The sequence below is a fragment of the Urtica dioica genome, chromosome 11 (assembly GCF_054948205.1).
Source record: "Urtica dioica subsp. dioica isolate 48M chromosome 11, U.dioica_male_clone48M_v1_H2, whole genome shotgun sequence".
Lineage (NCBI taxonomy): Eukaryota > Viridiplantae > Streptophyta > Magnoliopsida > Rosales > Urticaceae > Urtica > Urtica dioica.
In genome coordinates this window covers 9241950-9256703 of record NC_142766.1, presented here as the reverse complement: position 1 = coordinate 9256703, position 14754 = coordinate 9241950, and the positions used below count along the sequence as shown (strand labels likewise).

At 38.3% G+C, this 14754-nt stretch overlaps 2 protein-coding genes across 3 annotated transcripts; both read left to right on the top strand.

Moving 5' to 3' along the window:
- LOC149381062 (uncharacterized) lies at nucleotides 1–3071 on the top strand. Of its 2 annotated transcripts, none has more exons than XM_089629950.1 (7): nucleotides 1–480; nucleotides 608–721; nucleotides 829–987; nucleotides 1542–1703; nucleotides 1797–1916; nucleotides 2206–2319; nucleotides 2414–3071. In XM_089629950.1, exons 1-7 carry the CDS (start codon nucleotides 166–168, stop codon nucleotides 2891–2893), a joined length of 1464 nt encoding a protein of 487 aa, XP_089486076.1. In that variant the 5' UTR covers nucleotides 1–165; the 3' UTR covers nucleotides 2894–3071. The 2 variants fall into 2 exon arrangements, with proteins under 2 accessions (XP_089486076.1, XP_089486077.1); XM_089629951.1 differs by having other exon boundaries at nucleotides 2–480; nucleotides 1800–1916.
- An 8055-nt stretch (nucleotides 3072–11126) lies between these two features.
- LOC149381061 (18.5 kDa class I heat shock protein-like) lies at nucleotides 11127–11900 on the top strand. Its single transcript, XM_089629952.1, has one exon. It carries the CDS (start codon nucleotides 11229–11231, stop codon nucleotides 11697–11699), a length of 471 nt encoding a protein of 156 aa, XP_089486078.1. The 5' UTR covers nucleotides 11127–11228; the 3' UTR covers nucleotides 11700–11900.
- The last annotated feature ends 2854 nt before the right edge of the window (nucleotides 11901–14754 follow it).

The following is a 14754-nucleotide window of genomic DNA, read 5'->3' as shown; positions in this document are numbered from 1 at the left end:
CCAAACATTTAACGTGACTGGATAAATTGATTGAACTTGGTTCATTAGCAGAGCAAATCTCGGCCATTGATCTCTGAAACACCAAATATCGCGAAACCCTAATTTAACGGGACAAGAAGACGACGACGACGACGACGACGACGCGATCTAGCGGAACCCTAGACGATGAGCAGGAGAGAGAGGCGGAGATCGAGGCTGGACCGCGATGCCGTGGAAGAGAACGAGCGACTTCGAGGCTCCTCGTCGAAACCGGTGGTCTTGAGCGACGACGAGGCCAACGAAGACCTGAGCCTCCAAATCGTCGAGAAGGCTCTGTTGATGCGAGCTGCGAGACTGTTCCCCGACGAAAACGGCGTCGCTTCACCGGAGCGCGCTGGTATCGAAGACTCGAAAGTTAGTGCTTCGCGTTCAAAGAAGAGCGCAACAAAAAAGGTAGTTAAGAAGAAGAAGGTGAAGAAGACCGAAATCGAAGACAAGGATGTGAGTATTTGCTGCTGCTATAGCTGTTTCTCTGGTTATATAATTCGATTTAAAGATAAAATCTATGTTTATAGTGTTTAAAAGAAAAGCATATTCAATGTATATTTTTGCTTTGATTTCAAATTAGGTCATTGTTATCAACAACGAAGAAGATAAACCTCAGACGGTCGGAGAAATATCTGTGGCCGTGGAATCAAATCCAGCGAAGGATACAGACAATCTTGTACTCCGAAAGCTGCTGGTTAGTTTGTTTGTTCTTATTGTTATCATCCTGGGATAATGATAGAAAGCTGAAGAAATTATATCAAATGCTTAGTTTGGCTCTTATTTTTATGTGTTTGTTAACAGCGTGGGCCGAGATATTTTGATCCTCCTGATAGTAGTTGGGGAGCGTGCTATAACTGCGGCGAAGAGGGTCACACTGCTGTGAATTGCACGTCAGCCCGGCGGATTAAGCCCTGCTTCGTCTGTGGGAGTCTCGAGCACAATGTGAAGCAATGCACTAAGGTTCTTTCCCTAAATTTTATTTCAAAATAATTTGTGTTTTGAAATTTTAGTGAAATAAACAGTTGTTGACCACCCATGTTATGGTTACTGAATTATTTATACTGAACCTTCTGAATCTGATGCTGTGCGATAAATTTTAAGGCCCACTTGCTTGAGTTCAGCAACTTCCCTTTTTTACTTATCTTCACATGATGCTAATCCAACTGTGTAATTTCAGTTTGGTGTTGCTTTGTTAGATTTGGTTGAGTTGATTAAGTTTTCTAATAAAAAGAAGTGCTGATTTTTCTTGGTAATAGGTACAGTTTTTTCGAGTAAAAAACAGTTCTGTGTAGTCCATTTGTCTTACTTGCATGCCTTGTTGTGTCCTTCTCCCCCTCTCAACTTCTTGTGCGATCTCGAGATAGATTTGCATTGATTTATTACGATTTTGACTATGGATATAAACTTCTTTTTGTTAAGAGCATGGCTTCATGATAAGAATTCCCATTAAATGTTTTGCGTTCTTTTAGTGATTTCTCTATCCTTGAACTGAAATGAATTATCATATACCGCAGGGACAAGATTGTTATATCTGCAAGAAAACTGGACACCGTGCTAAAGACTGTCCAGATAAGTACAAAAGCATATCAGCAACATCAAAGATATGTCTGAAGTGTGGAGACAGCGGTCATGATATGTTTTCATGTCGAAGTGATTATGACCTTGAAGATCTTAAGGTTGTTATGATATGTTGTATCGTATGTGATATTAATGTATTATATAATTTAACTTTTGTTTCTCACTGTGCACTTCATCTATGGGATCTTAAGCAGGAAATATGCTGTTATGTGTGCAAGAAGCTTGGACATTTATGCTGTGCTAATTATGTGGATTCTTGCCCAAAAGAAGTTTCTTGTTACAGATGTGGTCAAATGGGACATACTGGCTTGGTAAGTAATGATAATGTGGTCATGATAATGACTTTTTCTTCCTAGGACGAGGCCTCTAGCATATGACAAATGATTAAAAGTTTTATTTTTGTTACTGAATTTGTTTGAAGATGATTTCTCGGATTTCATATCAGCTATCTTTTCAAGCTTTCTTTTCGCTTGCAGTGTCGTATATTTTGGACACACTAATGTCCATCTTGATTATTGTGAACGAATTTAGCTTCCCGTATGCATTTATGGTTTTGCATTTTACAAATTGTTATTTCACATAACTCTTTTTTTTATACAGTCGTGTACAAGGAAAAGAGGGGGAGAAGCTTCAAATATGGATCAAGTTAGTTCTTGTTTTAAGTGTGGCGAAGAAGGTCATTTTGCTCGGGAGTGCACCAAAAGTTCTTCAAAGGTATGTGTTAATAGCATTATCTGCCCGGTATATATTGCGAATATGAATTTTATCAGTCACTTCTGGTATGAACCGACTTAATCTAACTTTGTAGAATGGGAAGAGAAATCGGGAACCATCAACTCCGGCTTTGAAACCACACCGAGAACATAGACATGATAAGGGACACAAGTCCGCGCCTCACGATCTCGGTAAGGGCGGTCATAAGAAGAAGAAAACCCAGCACGAAGAAAGCAGCTATACCACACCTAGGAAGCCGAAACAACGAGGTGGTTGGATAACAGAGGACCCGGGAGACTATTCGTACGACCGAAAGAATTACAGCAATGATTGGAGGTCACCCAATGGTAATAGAACGCCTTATACGAGCAACGGCGGTTACGGATCAACTCCCTCTTCGTATAATAATTGGACCCATTATCCGTATGGGAACCAAGAATACCATGAACAAGGGTACAATCGGTTTCAGAGCAGTCGTTCTAGAAATTCCAGAACTAAAGAATTTCCATGGATTGGTTACCCAAACGGAGGTAGCAATGGTGGTGGTAGGAGTTCCAGAAATAATGGTTGGTGATTATTGCGGTTCTTGTACATTAATTATTTGCTGCTGAAAGAGTCAAAACGGCTGTGACATATCTTCTTTCCGTGAGGTATGGTTTCAGTAGGCCTTTTGTAGCCCTTGCCAAATTTTGCGCAATTTTTATTATTTATTTATAAAAAGCTAACGCAAGATATTTTTATTTTATTTCATATATTGGAAATCTCTCTTTTATCATTTCTTTACTTATAAAGAGTGGGATTTTGTATCGGCATTATATATGGGCAAGAAAAATTGATTGACCTTAAGTATCGTATGATTATATATGGCTTACAATGAAATGGCACAGGATCCGTGCTGTAATCTGGCTGGTTGGTTGAATCAACATGCCGAATTCCACATAATTTTGATAGTCAATCGGAAATATCATTTAAGGTTTGAGATATTGACATAATATTATCAAGAGAAATTGCCCAATTTGTCACCAATTTCATAACATTTTCTCACTTTCCACCAAAACACTAATTTGTCCCAAAATACCACCGAGATGTCAACATTGTTGATATTTATGTCAACAATGTTGACATCTCATAGTGAATGACAAAAATAGATGTCAACATTGTTGACATAGATGGTGGCATTTTGAGACAAATTAGTGTTTTGGTGGAAAGTGGGAAAATGTTATGAAATCGGTGACAAATGGGGCAATTTCTCTATTATCAATTTCATTTCATGACACTTCACCAAAATTCCGAACATCTATAATTACATAAATTGAGAAAAAGATTGTAATACAAATCGGTCACAAAATTCTTTAATTTTGCGCGAAATCTCAGAAAGTTCTTAATAAAAATATCCATATTTTTTAGAGAAATTGTCTCAATTTGCCAACAATTTCATAACATTTTTCCACTTTTCACCAAAAGACTAATTTGGTCCAAAATGTCACCATCTATGTCAATAATGTTGACATCTAATAGTGAATGGCAAAAATAGATGTCAACATTGTTGACATAGATGGTGGCATTTTGGGCCAAATTAGTATTTTGGTGAAAAGTGAGAAAATGTTATGAAATTGGTGACAAATGAGACAATTTCTCTATTTTTTAAGACGTTTTATAAATGTCTCCAGATTTTTGTAAAAAACGACTCTAAATCCCTGAAGAAGACTTTAAAAATGAATAACGAATACAAATTTTTTTTATACCAGCATGTCAATTCAAACAAAATAATAATTACAACAAAGATAAAAACAACTCAAAAGTAAATGAGTTCAAAACATCACCACTACTACTTATTAGGATATCAAAACAACACTTCAAGTTTTTCTCAATTTCCTACACATGAAGCAATAGACTGAGAAAACAAATAAAAATGAGTTAAATCAATCAGCCAACGAGAATCCTCACAAAATCAGACTAACAAGCTTCAGCTTTAACTTAATCGAGAACGCTGTCCAAAGCTTCAGCGAGTTGTTGACGAGTCCGAACTGGAAGCAACTTTAAGGCACCATAATGAAGATGATGACGCACAAAATGGCAGTCAATTTCAATGTGCTTAGTACGCTCATGAAACGCCGGATTGGATGCAATATGGATTGTTGCCTTATTATCACAAAAGAGTCTTTGAGGATTGCTTAACACCCAAGTCAATCAACAATTGTTGCAACCAGAGCAGTTAGAGCACGATACTCAACCTCAACTGAATATCCGGATACTGCAGTTTATTTCTTGGACTTCCAAGAGACCAATGAATCACTCAAGAATACACAGAATCCTGTGATCGAACGTCTTGAGTCTTGGCATGTGGCCCAGTCACCATCAGAAAAAGCTTTGAGCCGTAAGTTAGAACCGGTAGCACTACTACAAATACTGTTTTCCGGTGCGGAAGACATTCGGGTGCGACTTTTCGCACCCAAAATTCGCACCAAATGATGCTTTCAGGTGCGACTTTTCGCACCCAAAACTCAAACAAGCATTGGAAAATTTTCGCTAATTCTTTTAACTTTGGATGCGACTTTTCGCACCCAAAAGTCCGTCAAAACTTTTGGGTGCGACTTAGTCGCACTCAATACTTTATCAAAACTATTAGGTGCGACTTAGTCGCACCCAAATGTCCTAAATTTTTCAGCGGCCAAATTTTCCCCCTCTTTTACAAATAGCATTGGGTGCGACTTTTTCGCACCCAAAAGTCCCGACACGGGTCATTGGGTGCGACAAAGTCGCATCCAAAAGCGTCATTGGGTGCGACATCTAGGTCAGGATATTAAACAAATTTTCACTTCGATTTTCATTCATTCTTAACATAATTCCGAGCCTCTCTCTCTCTCTCTCCGAGTTCTCTCCTACCACGACCACCAGTCCACTCCGAGCGTCCTCTCCACCGAGCCTCTCTCTCCGACCACCACCGACGGGTACCACCACCATCGAGCGTCCTAAGGTGTGTTTCCTCTCCCTTTCTTTTTTTCTTCCTCTTTAATTTCCGGTCAGCTAAACTCCGACTATTCGCCACCGCGCGCGCCAACTGAGGAGAGAAGACGCCGCCGTGAATCGCTGAGGCGCCGGAGCAAGGGGTAACCATCGGGAAGAGGACGAGGAAGCTGTGGGAACGAGAAATTCCTTGGTTTGAGGTGAGAATTTCTCTTCCTTGGATTAAAATTCGAAGCTAGGGTTCTTGGTTTGAATTTTTGGGTGTTTTGGTTCCGGGTTGAAATCTGTGGAATTGGCCGTCTTTAGATGATGTTGGAGCTTGATTATTGATGTTGATGTCTTGAGTTTGTCAATTGATTTCGAATTTCTTGGTTTTGGTATGATTGACCGAATTTTGGGATGAACTAGGGTTAAAGAACCCGAGTTTTTGGGGTTTTTTTATTTGTGAAGTTTGATTGATGATTCTGTGATGTTTTGTGGCTCATTAAGTGTTTGGGTATTGATTGGAAATGGCTGTTTGAGTGTTGATTAATTTTTGGACGAATTTAGTGTATTTCGTTACTCTTGGCCGTGTGAAATCTTTGGTTTGTGGTTAAGAATTCTGGATATGTATTGTTGTTTTGAGGCTGTGATAATTTGTTTAAGACTTTTGATTTTGGATTGAATTATTGTCTTGGTTGGGTACAAGAACACAGCTCTGTGTGCCGTGCCATGCTCCAGCTCCGTCGCAGCCCCGCCGTGCTCCTCCTGCCTCTCGCAGCCTCGCCGTGCTCAAGCCCCGCCTCCAGCTCTGCTGCGCCGTGCTGTGCCGTGCTCCAGCTCCGTCACAGCCCCGCCTCCAGCTCTGCTGCGCCGTGCCGTGCCGTGCTCCAGCTCCGTCACAGCCCCGCCGTGCTCCTCCTGCCTCTCGCAGCCTCGCCGTGCTCAAGCCCCGCCCTGCAGGTTTAGCCTCTTGCAGCCCTTTTAATTATGTATTTTTAATTACTTTAGATTAATTGTAATTAGTATAATTAGTCTAGTAGTTAATTAAATTGTTAATTGAAATTAAATTTAAAAAGTCTGCCTCTTACAATATGAAAACGAGGCTTAAAAACACCACAAAAGAATCCCAAAAGTCGGGAAAAATCAAAGGACAAACAACTCAAAAGACACTAAATAAACACACAATTAAACTCTAAACTTAAACTCGAAATAAAGGCAGTTAAACAGCGTTTTTAGGCCTGAAAGGTCGGCGAAAAGTAGACTCGAAAACGTCCGTAGCTTCGAAACAAGTGGCGCGAATAGGAAAACTGATGTTCGAGTCAAAAGATACGCCGCCTCAAAGTCGCCACTTCTCCGAGCATTCGGGGAACGTCAAAGCCCGCTCGATGTCCGCATCAAGCCCACTCGTTGTTCATTTCATTCTTGTTTATGTATTATATACATGATCTTGATTTTGATTTGTTCATTTAATTCTTTTTATGCCAAGGTTTATTTTTTAGTCTTCAACACAGCCTCATGGATTTTGTAATTATGTTGTTTTTGCAGAGACGCTACACATTTAAAACAAGGGAGAGTAATTGTCTTTGCGTTTTGGGCTTATGTAACCTTCTGAGATAGGTTAATATTAAAGTAACAATTTGCGAGTTGTCGAATTAGGTTTGGATGTTTGTTTATCAATGAATATGTTAGGATGCTTGTTGATGAATGATAATGACATTTGTAATGAAAAATTACTGTTGTTTTTTTTATTTGTTTTAGCCTGTTTTGAAGTTGTTTGTAACTTGTTTTGCTGCAGAAAAATTAAAGGAAAAACGTAAAAAAAACATTTCAAAAAGATATACCAAACTATCAGGTGCGACTTTTCGCACCCAAAAGTTGGCGGGAAGGGCATTGGGTGCGACTTTTCGCACCCAATGCTCTTCTCGCCAAATTTTTGGGTGCGAAAAGTCGCACCCAATGCCCTTCCCACCAACTTTCGGTTGAGCTTTTTGTCCAATTTGGGTGCGATGTTGGGTGCGAAAAGTCGCACCTAAATGTCGCACCCGAAAGTCATGACTTTCGGGTGCGACTTTTCGCACCTAAAATCATTAGGTGCGGACTTTCGGGTGCGAAAAAATCGCACATAAAGTCGCACCCATAGGTATCATTGGGTGCGAAAATTGACTTTCAGGTGCGAAAAAAGTCGCACCTATTGCTATTTTTTGTACTAGTGTAGGGTATAAAAGACCCAAACATGATGTATCTAAGCAGATGGTGGGCTGATGTACAAGGGTTTCATTGTCACTGGGCAAAGTTTTGGAGGTTCTTTTTTTCTTTTTGCAATTGTCACGCGATTTAATTTTTTTTTGTTCGAATATGTGATTTTGCAGGACATGGACATATCTAACCATGCGGTTTTTGTGAACGCCGAGCTTCTCCGCAAGCACATCAGAAAAAAAAAAAAAAAAAAAAAAAAAGGTTTGGGCTCTGATTTAGCTTGTTCGATTCAACGATAGGGTTGTGGCGGGAAAGTTCATCGACGACTTTCAAACCATCTTAAAAAGATGAGTTTTGGGATAAAAAAATTATGTATATTAAATTTGGTATTCTATTGATTAAAATTGATATTGAAAATTAAGTATATATTCGGTATTCTAATGATTACAATTGGCTAGCTATTCTCTTAATTCGTTTATATTGTGATGTGTCAAATTCTGTCAAATAAATTGACGGAAGGGTGAGTTTTGAAAAAGCTAATAAAAAAAGAAGAGAAATTGCCCTATTTGCCACTCTTTTGATAATTTTTTTTCCCACATTCCACTAAAACCTTAATTTGTCCCAAAATGCCACAATGACAAGAGTAAAAAGTCAAGTTTGCCCTTCACCCATTTCGTCTCTACAGTAACTCTCATTTCTCAACCCACTCAAACCCATCACTTCTCACCCGAACCCCTAACATCGAGAAGAAAAATGGCGGACTCAAACTCATCACCCCCGCGTCGGAGTACGGCGAGTTCGTCCGACACGGAAGAGGAAGAACTGGTTCCCAAAAAACCCCGTACAAAAATGGGAACTTTAAAGGTTAGTCTTTGATCCAAAATCCCTAACAGTTATTCTCTTGATTTATTTCGATTTTATTGATTTATTTTGGGTTAGTGTTGTTGATGAAATTATGGGTTAGTGTTGTTGATGAAATTTTCTTGATATTTCGGAATATTAGTCTCTGAACATGAGAATCGGTTCGTCTCTGAATATTTTTTGGTGATTTTGTCTCTGAATACTTGTTGGAATATTTGTCTCTGAACATGGGAATCGGTCTTGTATTTGTCTCTGAATAGATATCAACAATGTTGACATCGACGATGTCAACATTGTAGACATATATGTCAACATTGTAGACATTGTAGAAATCTATATCAACAGTGGACAATGATGTCTACAATGTAGACATCTATGTCTACAATGTGGACACAGTGGACAATGATGTCTACAATGTGGACATCTATGTCTACAATGTGGACATCTATGTCTACAATGTGGACATAGATGTCAACAATTTATTGTTTTTATTTCTTGATTCTCATATCATTTCCTTATCTGATAATCTTTATTTTCAGGGTTGGTCGAGATTTGTTCCCGAAGGGAACATTGTAGACCATAATTTCAGTTTTTCAGGGTTGGTTGACAAGGATGAATGAGCTAAATTGATTCATAAACTCTTATTTATTTAATATCAGTTTTTGTTGAAATTATGGTACTTTAATGATTATGGTATGTAAAACTTTAACTTAATCTTAGTTTTTTGTAAAAATTATGGTACTTTAATGATTATGGTATGTAACTTTCCCATTCACTCATCGTGTATGCCTTTGCGGCACCGTAAAATTTCCACTTCACATCCTTCGAAATCCCCTTAAAAGCAGTCTTCAAATTACCGGCGAGATGAGTTTAAATTTAGTTCTTCACTTAGGCATGCAATTCACATCATTACACATATATAAAACATAGTGTAAATAGACATATTAAGCAGTTTCAAGCATTCAAGTCATACAAAAACCCATACAAAAATATAAATATTACGAAGTTTAGACCAATGATGTGAGAAATTCATCGTCAGAGTAATTTCTTGTTGATCCTCATCCTCCTATAATAGAGAAGTTCTTCTCTCTGTGTTTTCAGCATAAACAGTTGTGTCCCCTTGGGCACGACTTCCATAAAATCTCTTTTTTTTCTTCAACTGAGTCTCCCAGTCGTCTCCGATGATTTCTTTCATAACACTTTCGAGACACATGATCGGACCCGATTCAGTTTCACTACAAAAAGTATCCAAGTACCATATGTACTCAGCCTGGCTCATTTGAAACTCCGTGAGTTGTGCATCACCGAGTTCCGATCCGCTTGCCTTATTAACATCAATTGACTACAATTTTAGTAATTGTCTACAATTATAGGTATGAATGTCTACAATCATAAAAAATAATAACAAAAAATCAGCTTTGCTTGGCATCAAAATGTACCTCATTTTTAGAACATTTTCTCTTTCGGGGCTCGAAGTCGTCATAGTTTGTCACCGGAGATTCAATGGAGTGTTTTTTTGACATTTCTGCATATTTTTGACAATATTAGAGTCAACAACGTTCATTAGTTGTAGAACAAAAACTCACCATCATGTAATGCAAGCAAATGAATAACTAGAAAACTTCAGGCCACAAAAAAAGCATTCAAATGTCAACAATGTTGACTTTAGATGTCAACAATCCCTTCACATAGATGTCAACATTGTTGACATATATGTCAACAAATAAGAACGTCATCTTCAAAAATCACATAACATACCTATAACAAACCCATGCTTTTAAACAACAAAAACGAACGAACCTAGGGTTTTATTTCGTCATCTTCATTATTTCAAGACGAAAAGCTTTTTTATACCCAGAAAATGAAAAAAAAAACGAACCTAGGGTTTTATTTCGTGGATTGCAACTTCTTTTTTTTTTTTGTCGGAATGCTCCTCCGACAATAACTGAGCTCCTCCGACAAATTTTTTGAGCCGTGGTCACGAGTTTTCTCAGCTTGGACGAGATGCGGGAGAGCGAGGGAGAGAGAGAGGAGATCTGGACGAGAGAGCTTGGACGAGATGAGGGAGAGAGAGAGAGAAGATCTGGACGACAGACAGAAGAGATGGACTGGAAGAGAGATAGACTGAGACCTAGATGTACTGGACGAGAAAGAGAGAAGAGATTGACGAAGGAGAGAGATTGACTGAGACTCACCTATTAATCGGTCTTCATTTCGGGAGAAAATGGGTGAGTAAAGATGTCTGCCAATTTGTAAAGAAAATAGATAGTGAAGGGCAAACTTGAATTTTTACTCTTGTCATGGTGGCATTTTGGGACAAATTAAGGTTTTAGTGGAATGTGGGAAAAAGTTATCAAAAGAGTGGCAAATAGGACAATTTCTAAAAAAAAAAGATAGAAGTTGTTACAAACCATATAATTTAGGAGGCAAAATTGAAATTTCTTACAAAAAAAATAACAAGATATTGGGGGCTTAAAAAAATTGGAATTGTGTGTCGATGCCATTTAGCATGTGAGGTAGTTCCCACTTTCATCGTCAACTGTGTTGAGTAACGAAATGATTTTTCCGTTGGTCATTACAGTTATTTGGTATTCTATTCGCAGCAAATAATCTATTATCTAGAAGGTTGATGAAATTTCATGAAATTTCGAAAAGCATTCATTATGGCTTGCTATTTACGGTGTGGGTATGGGTCGCGAATAGTGTAGAACTCTCTCGTCTTCTCTTCGAACGACAAGTCGTAACCGCCAGAACTCCCCAGAAACTTCGTCCCCTATGTATATATAGCCCACTCGTCCAAATATTAGATCAAACCATAAATAAACACTATCAGTCTATCACACACAAAACGCACTATCAAGCAATTATTCCTCTACTAACTTTCGTCTAATTCCGAGTTAGAAATGTCTCTGATTCCGAGCTTCTTCCGCGGCCGACGATCCGGCACCGTCGACCCATTCTCACTCGACGTGTGGGACCCATTCAGGGACTTCCCTTTGGCTGCCAATTTTCCGGAGCTTTCCCGCGAGAATTCGGCGATTGTGAACGCTCGCGTGGACTGGAAAGAGACTCCGGAGGCTCACGAGTTCCGGGCGGATCTGCCGGGGCTGAAGAAAGAGGAGGTCAAAGTCGAGGTTGAAGACGATCGCGTGCTTCACATCAGCGGAGAGAGAAGCTTCGAGAAGGAAGAGAAGACCGACACGTGGCACCGAGTCGAGCGCAGCAGCGGGAAGTTCCAGAGGCGGTTCAGGCTTCCGGAGAACGCGAAGATGGAGGAGATCAAAGCTTCCATGGAGAACGGAGTTCTGACCGTTACGGTCCCGAAAACAGAGGTCAAGAAGCCTGATGTGAAGTCCATCGCGATCTCAGGTTAGAGTTGTCGATTCGAGCCATAACTTCGCGTTCGTTAAAAGATATAGAGGTTCTATGGTGTCTGTATGTGATTTATGAGAAGTACGACTGTACGAGTGTGTATTTGCTTTGGGTTGGTGTCAGTATTCCATATGCATAGATGCGAGTAATGAAAGGTTGATTTGGGGCTTTATATCGATATCCACATTCGGATCGTTTCTGCATTTGAAACGTGTGTATGATATTCCTGACTGCATTTCTGTAATTAGTTGCAATAATAATAACCTTATGAATCTAAAATACACACGCTCAACGTATAATCTCTGATCAACGGAGTCCCACTTGTTGGCGAGGGACGAGGGTACACCATATACACGTGATTCTTTCTGGGAAATTTGTTTATTGTAATATTTATAATTTTTTAATATTTAATGAGATGGGGATCAGAACACCTGTTTTCCCATAATAAGAACTAAACACGATACAAAAAGCTCTATTCTACATCAATTGTGGGATTGAAGTTACTACCGAAGAAGAAATGCGAAAGATATTATATTATTAAAGGAGAATCATCAATAACCAGCCATCGTTAATTGCTAAAATTTATAAATCAAGATACTTTCCTAATTTTCTATTATAGGATCATCCTTCTAGAGTATAGCGTCAAGTTAGGTAATTAACTACTTCCTGCAAGAAGGCATGTTATATTCATTAATGTGGCGATAGATAATTTGACATTTATAATAATTTAAATACCGATCAAAATATTTTAATCTCATAAAATATTGTTCTCACCGTTTACATATTTATTTAGCTCATTTTTCTAAACATTTATGATACAAATTTACTTTTAATAATTTTATTTATTTTAATAATTATTTATGTTCGGATTGGAATTTCATTACAACGAATGGATAAAACACCGAGCATGAATGAGTGCTAGGTGGGAAATATGCGATAAACGATTAAGAGATTAAGAATATAAGTTAAGTTCCGAATATCAACTAACAGAACCATAAACATTAGAGAAGCTCTTTATATATTAAAGACTAGTCAAATGATAAGTTTACAATGGCTTCATAAGCGTCCGAAACCGTCCGAGTAACTTACAAACAAACATTGGAGAAGCTCTTTATATATTAAAGACTAGTCAAATGATAAGTTTACAATGACTTCATAAGCGTCCGAAACCGTCCGAGTAACTTACAAACGGTTAACTTGGGAGATATCATACGATCGAAACGGTTACGAAATAGTTGCCTGGAACGTAAGTTTGATCAACTCACGTTCACACTTGAAGCCCGAGACTCTCATGAAAAAAGGCGGAACACTCACTCGCAAATTATATCCGCGTTGCACCACTTCCCATAATTGCTTCACCTTTGGATCGAATCCTTTTGTAACAGTTAGCTTATTGTATTGAGATTCGTCTAATATAAGAATAATCTGATCTTTACATTTAACATATTATTGATCATAATCGGTCGTTGTGTAATCATCGAGACAATTGTTGTATTTATTTTTTGACATCGACAATTTGGCGTTAGAAGAAGGGGTTCACCTGTTGAAGTTCGATGGCGAGTTCGTTGGCAGCGCCAAGGTCCGATTGGAAGGTGATCTTCGGTGTGACGAGCGCGAGCAAATCGAACAACATGACTCTCCCACTGATAGCTGAAGAAATCGCAGAGATGCTCTCACTGCCAAGTCTACCAGAAGTATTCAAAGAGATGCAAGAGCGTTTGACACAACTGGAGAAGAAGAACGAGGAACTGGAAAAGCAGATCAAAGCTAGGCGCGCCACAGTTCGCATCACAATTGTGACACCCGAAGACGATCTCCTTCACCGAAGGTCGGGAAAAGAGATCGTTGACACATAAGATAGGTCTAAGAAAGCCAAAAACATGTCAGAGATAGGTATGAAAAAGAAGCAATCGAAGCTTTAATCAGAAGAAGAAAGCTGCGAAAATACCGAGAAGATGACCCCGATAGATTTAAAGAGGACGACAAGCTTAATAAAGCTTACAACAAAATTGCTATAGTAGCAGGAGACTCCCATGAAGGAAGGCGGAACACTCACTCGCAAATTATACCCGCGCTGTACCACTTTCCATAAATACTTCACCTTTGCATCGAATCCATTTGTAACAGTTGCTTCTTGTATTGAAATTCATCTATAAAAATAATCCGATCTTTGTATTCAATATATTATTGAGCCTAATGGTCTTTGTTGTGTAATCATCGAGACAATTGTTATTTATTATACGACATCAACAATTTACAATATAAAAAAATTATTTGTAATTTTAATTTGAAAAAATAGCATATATATTTTACTTGGGTTATATCAATATATATCTTTTACGATGTAATGAAATACGGTGACTAAATCTTAGATTTTCAGAAATATCACATAATGTATATTACTTAATCATACTTTAAAAAATATTTATGAATCAAATCTATCATCTAATTTTAGAATTTTTTAATTTATTTTTATTAGAGCATGAAATGCCCAGAATACCCTTACTAATACCACCCATTATTTACGAAATAAACATAAAAGTCCACATAAAAATTCCTTTCATTATGTTTTCTTTCAAGAGGCTGGTAGCTAAATAAAACAGTGTCAAATTTAAAAAAAAAAGAAACGCAAAGCCTCCTCCGAGTGAAGGAGTGTGAGGCTGTGGAGGTTAAGCTTGCGATTCAACATTTAGAATCTACCTAGAAAATCATTAATGCGAAGAAGAAGCTTGACCAAGTGAGCAACAAAACCTCTGAGCTGAAGATACCCTTGAACAATTGAGAGATTAAATTGATTGATTAGACTAAAGATCCCCTTTAGAAGCTACAAAGTGCTTGAAACGTCTAACCTCTACCAATTTGTTAGTGTTACGATTACACTTTAGACTCGTTCACTAACTTTTAGTGTAGTGATTGTCGTTTACCTTATAATCGTTCGCGTACTCAATGTTGTTTCCTTATGCTACGACACACTGTATTCATTTCACTTACTCTTAAGATCGTTAATACAATTTGATTTTTTCTTTTAGTTTCCCTCGCATTTATCATCTCAAACAG

What these genes read in the sequence shown, in the direction of transcription:
- LOC149381062 (XM_089629950.1), top strand. Translation starts at nt 166, where the DNA reads ATGAGCAGGAGAGAGAGGCGGAGATCGAGGCTGGACCGCGATGCCGTG. An exon ending in AAATGGGACATACTGGCTTG is followed by an intron (nt 1,917 to 2,205) that starts GTAAGTAATGAT and finishes TTTTTTATACAG; the next exon opens with TCGTGTACAAGGAAAAGAGG. An exon ending in GCACCAAAAGTTCTTCAAAG is followed by an intron (nt 2,320 to 2,413) that starts GTATGTGTTAAT and finishes CTAACTTTGTAG; the next exon opens with AATGGGAAGAGAAATCGGGA.
- LOC149381061 (XM_089629952.1), top strand. Translation starts at nt 11,229, where the DNA reads ATGTCTCTGATTCCGAGCTTCTTCCGCGGCCGACGATCCGGCACCGTC.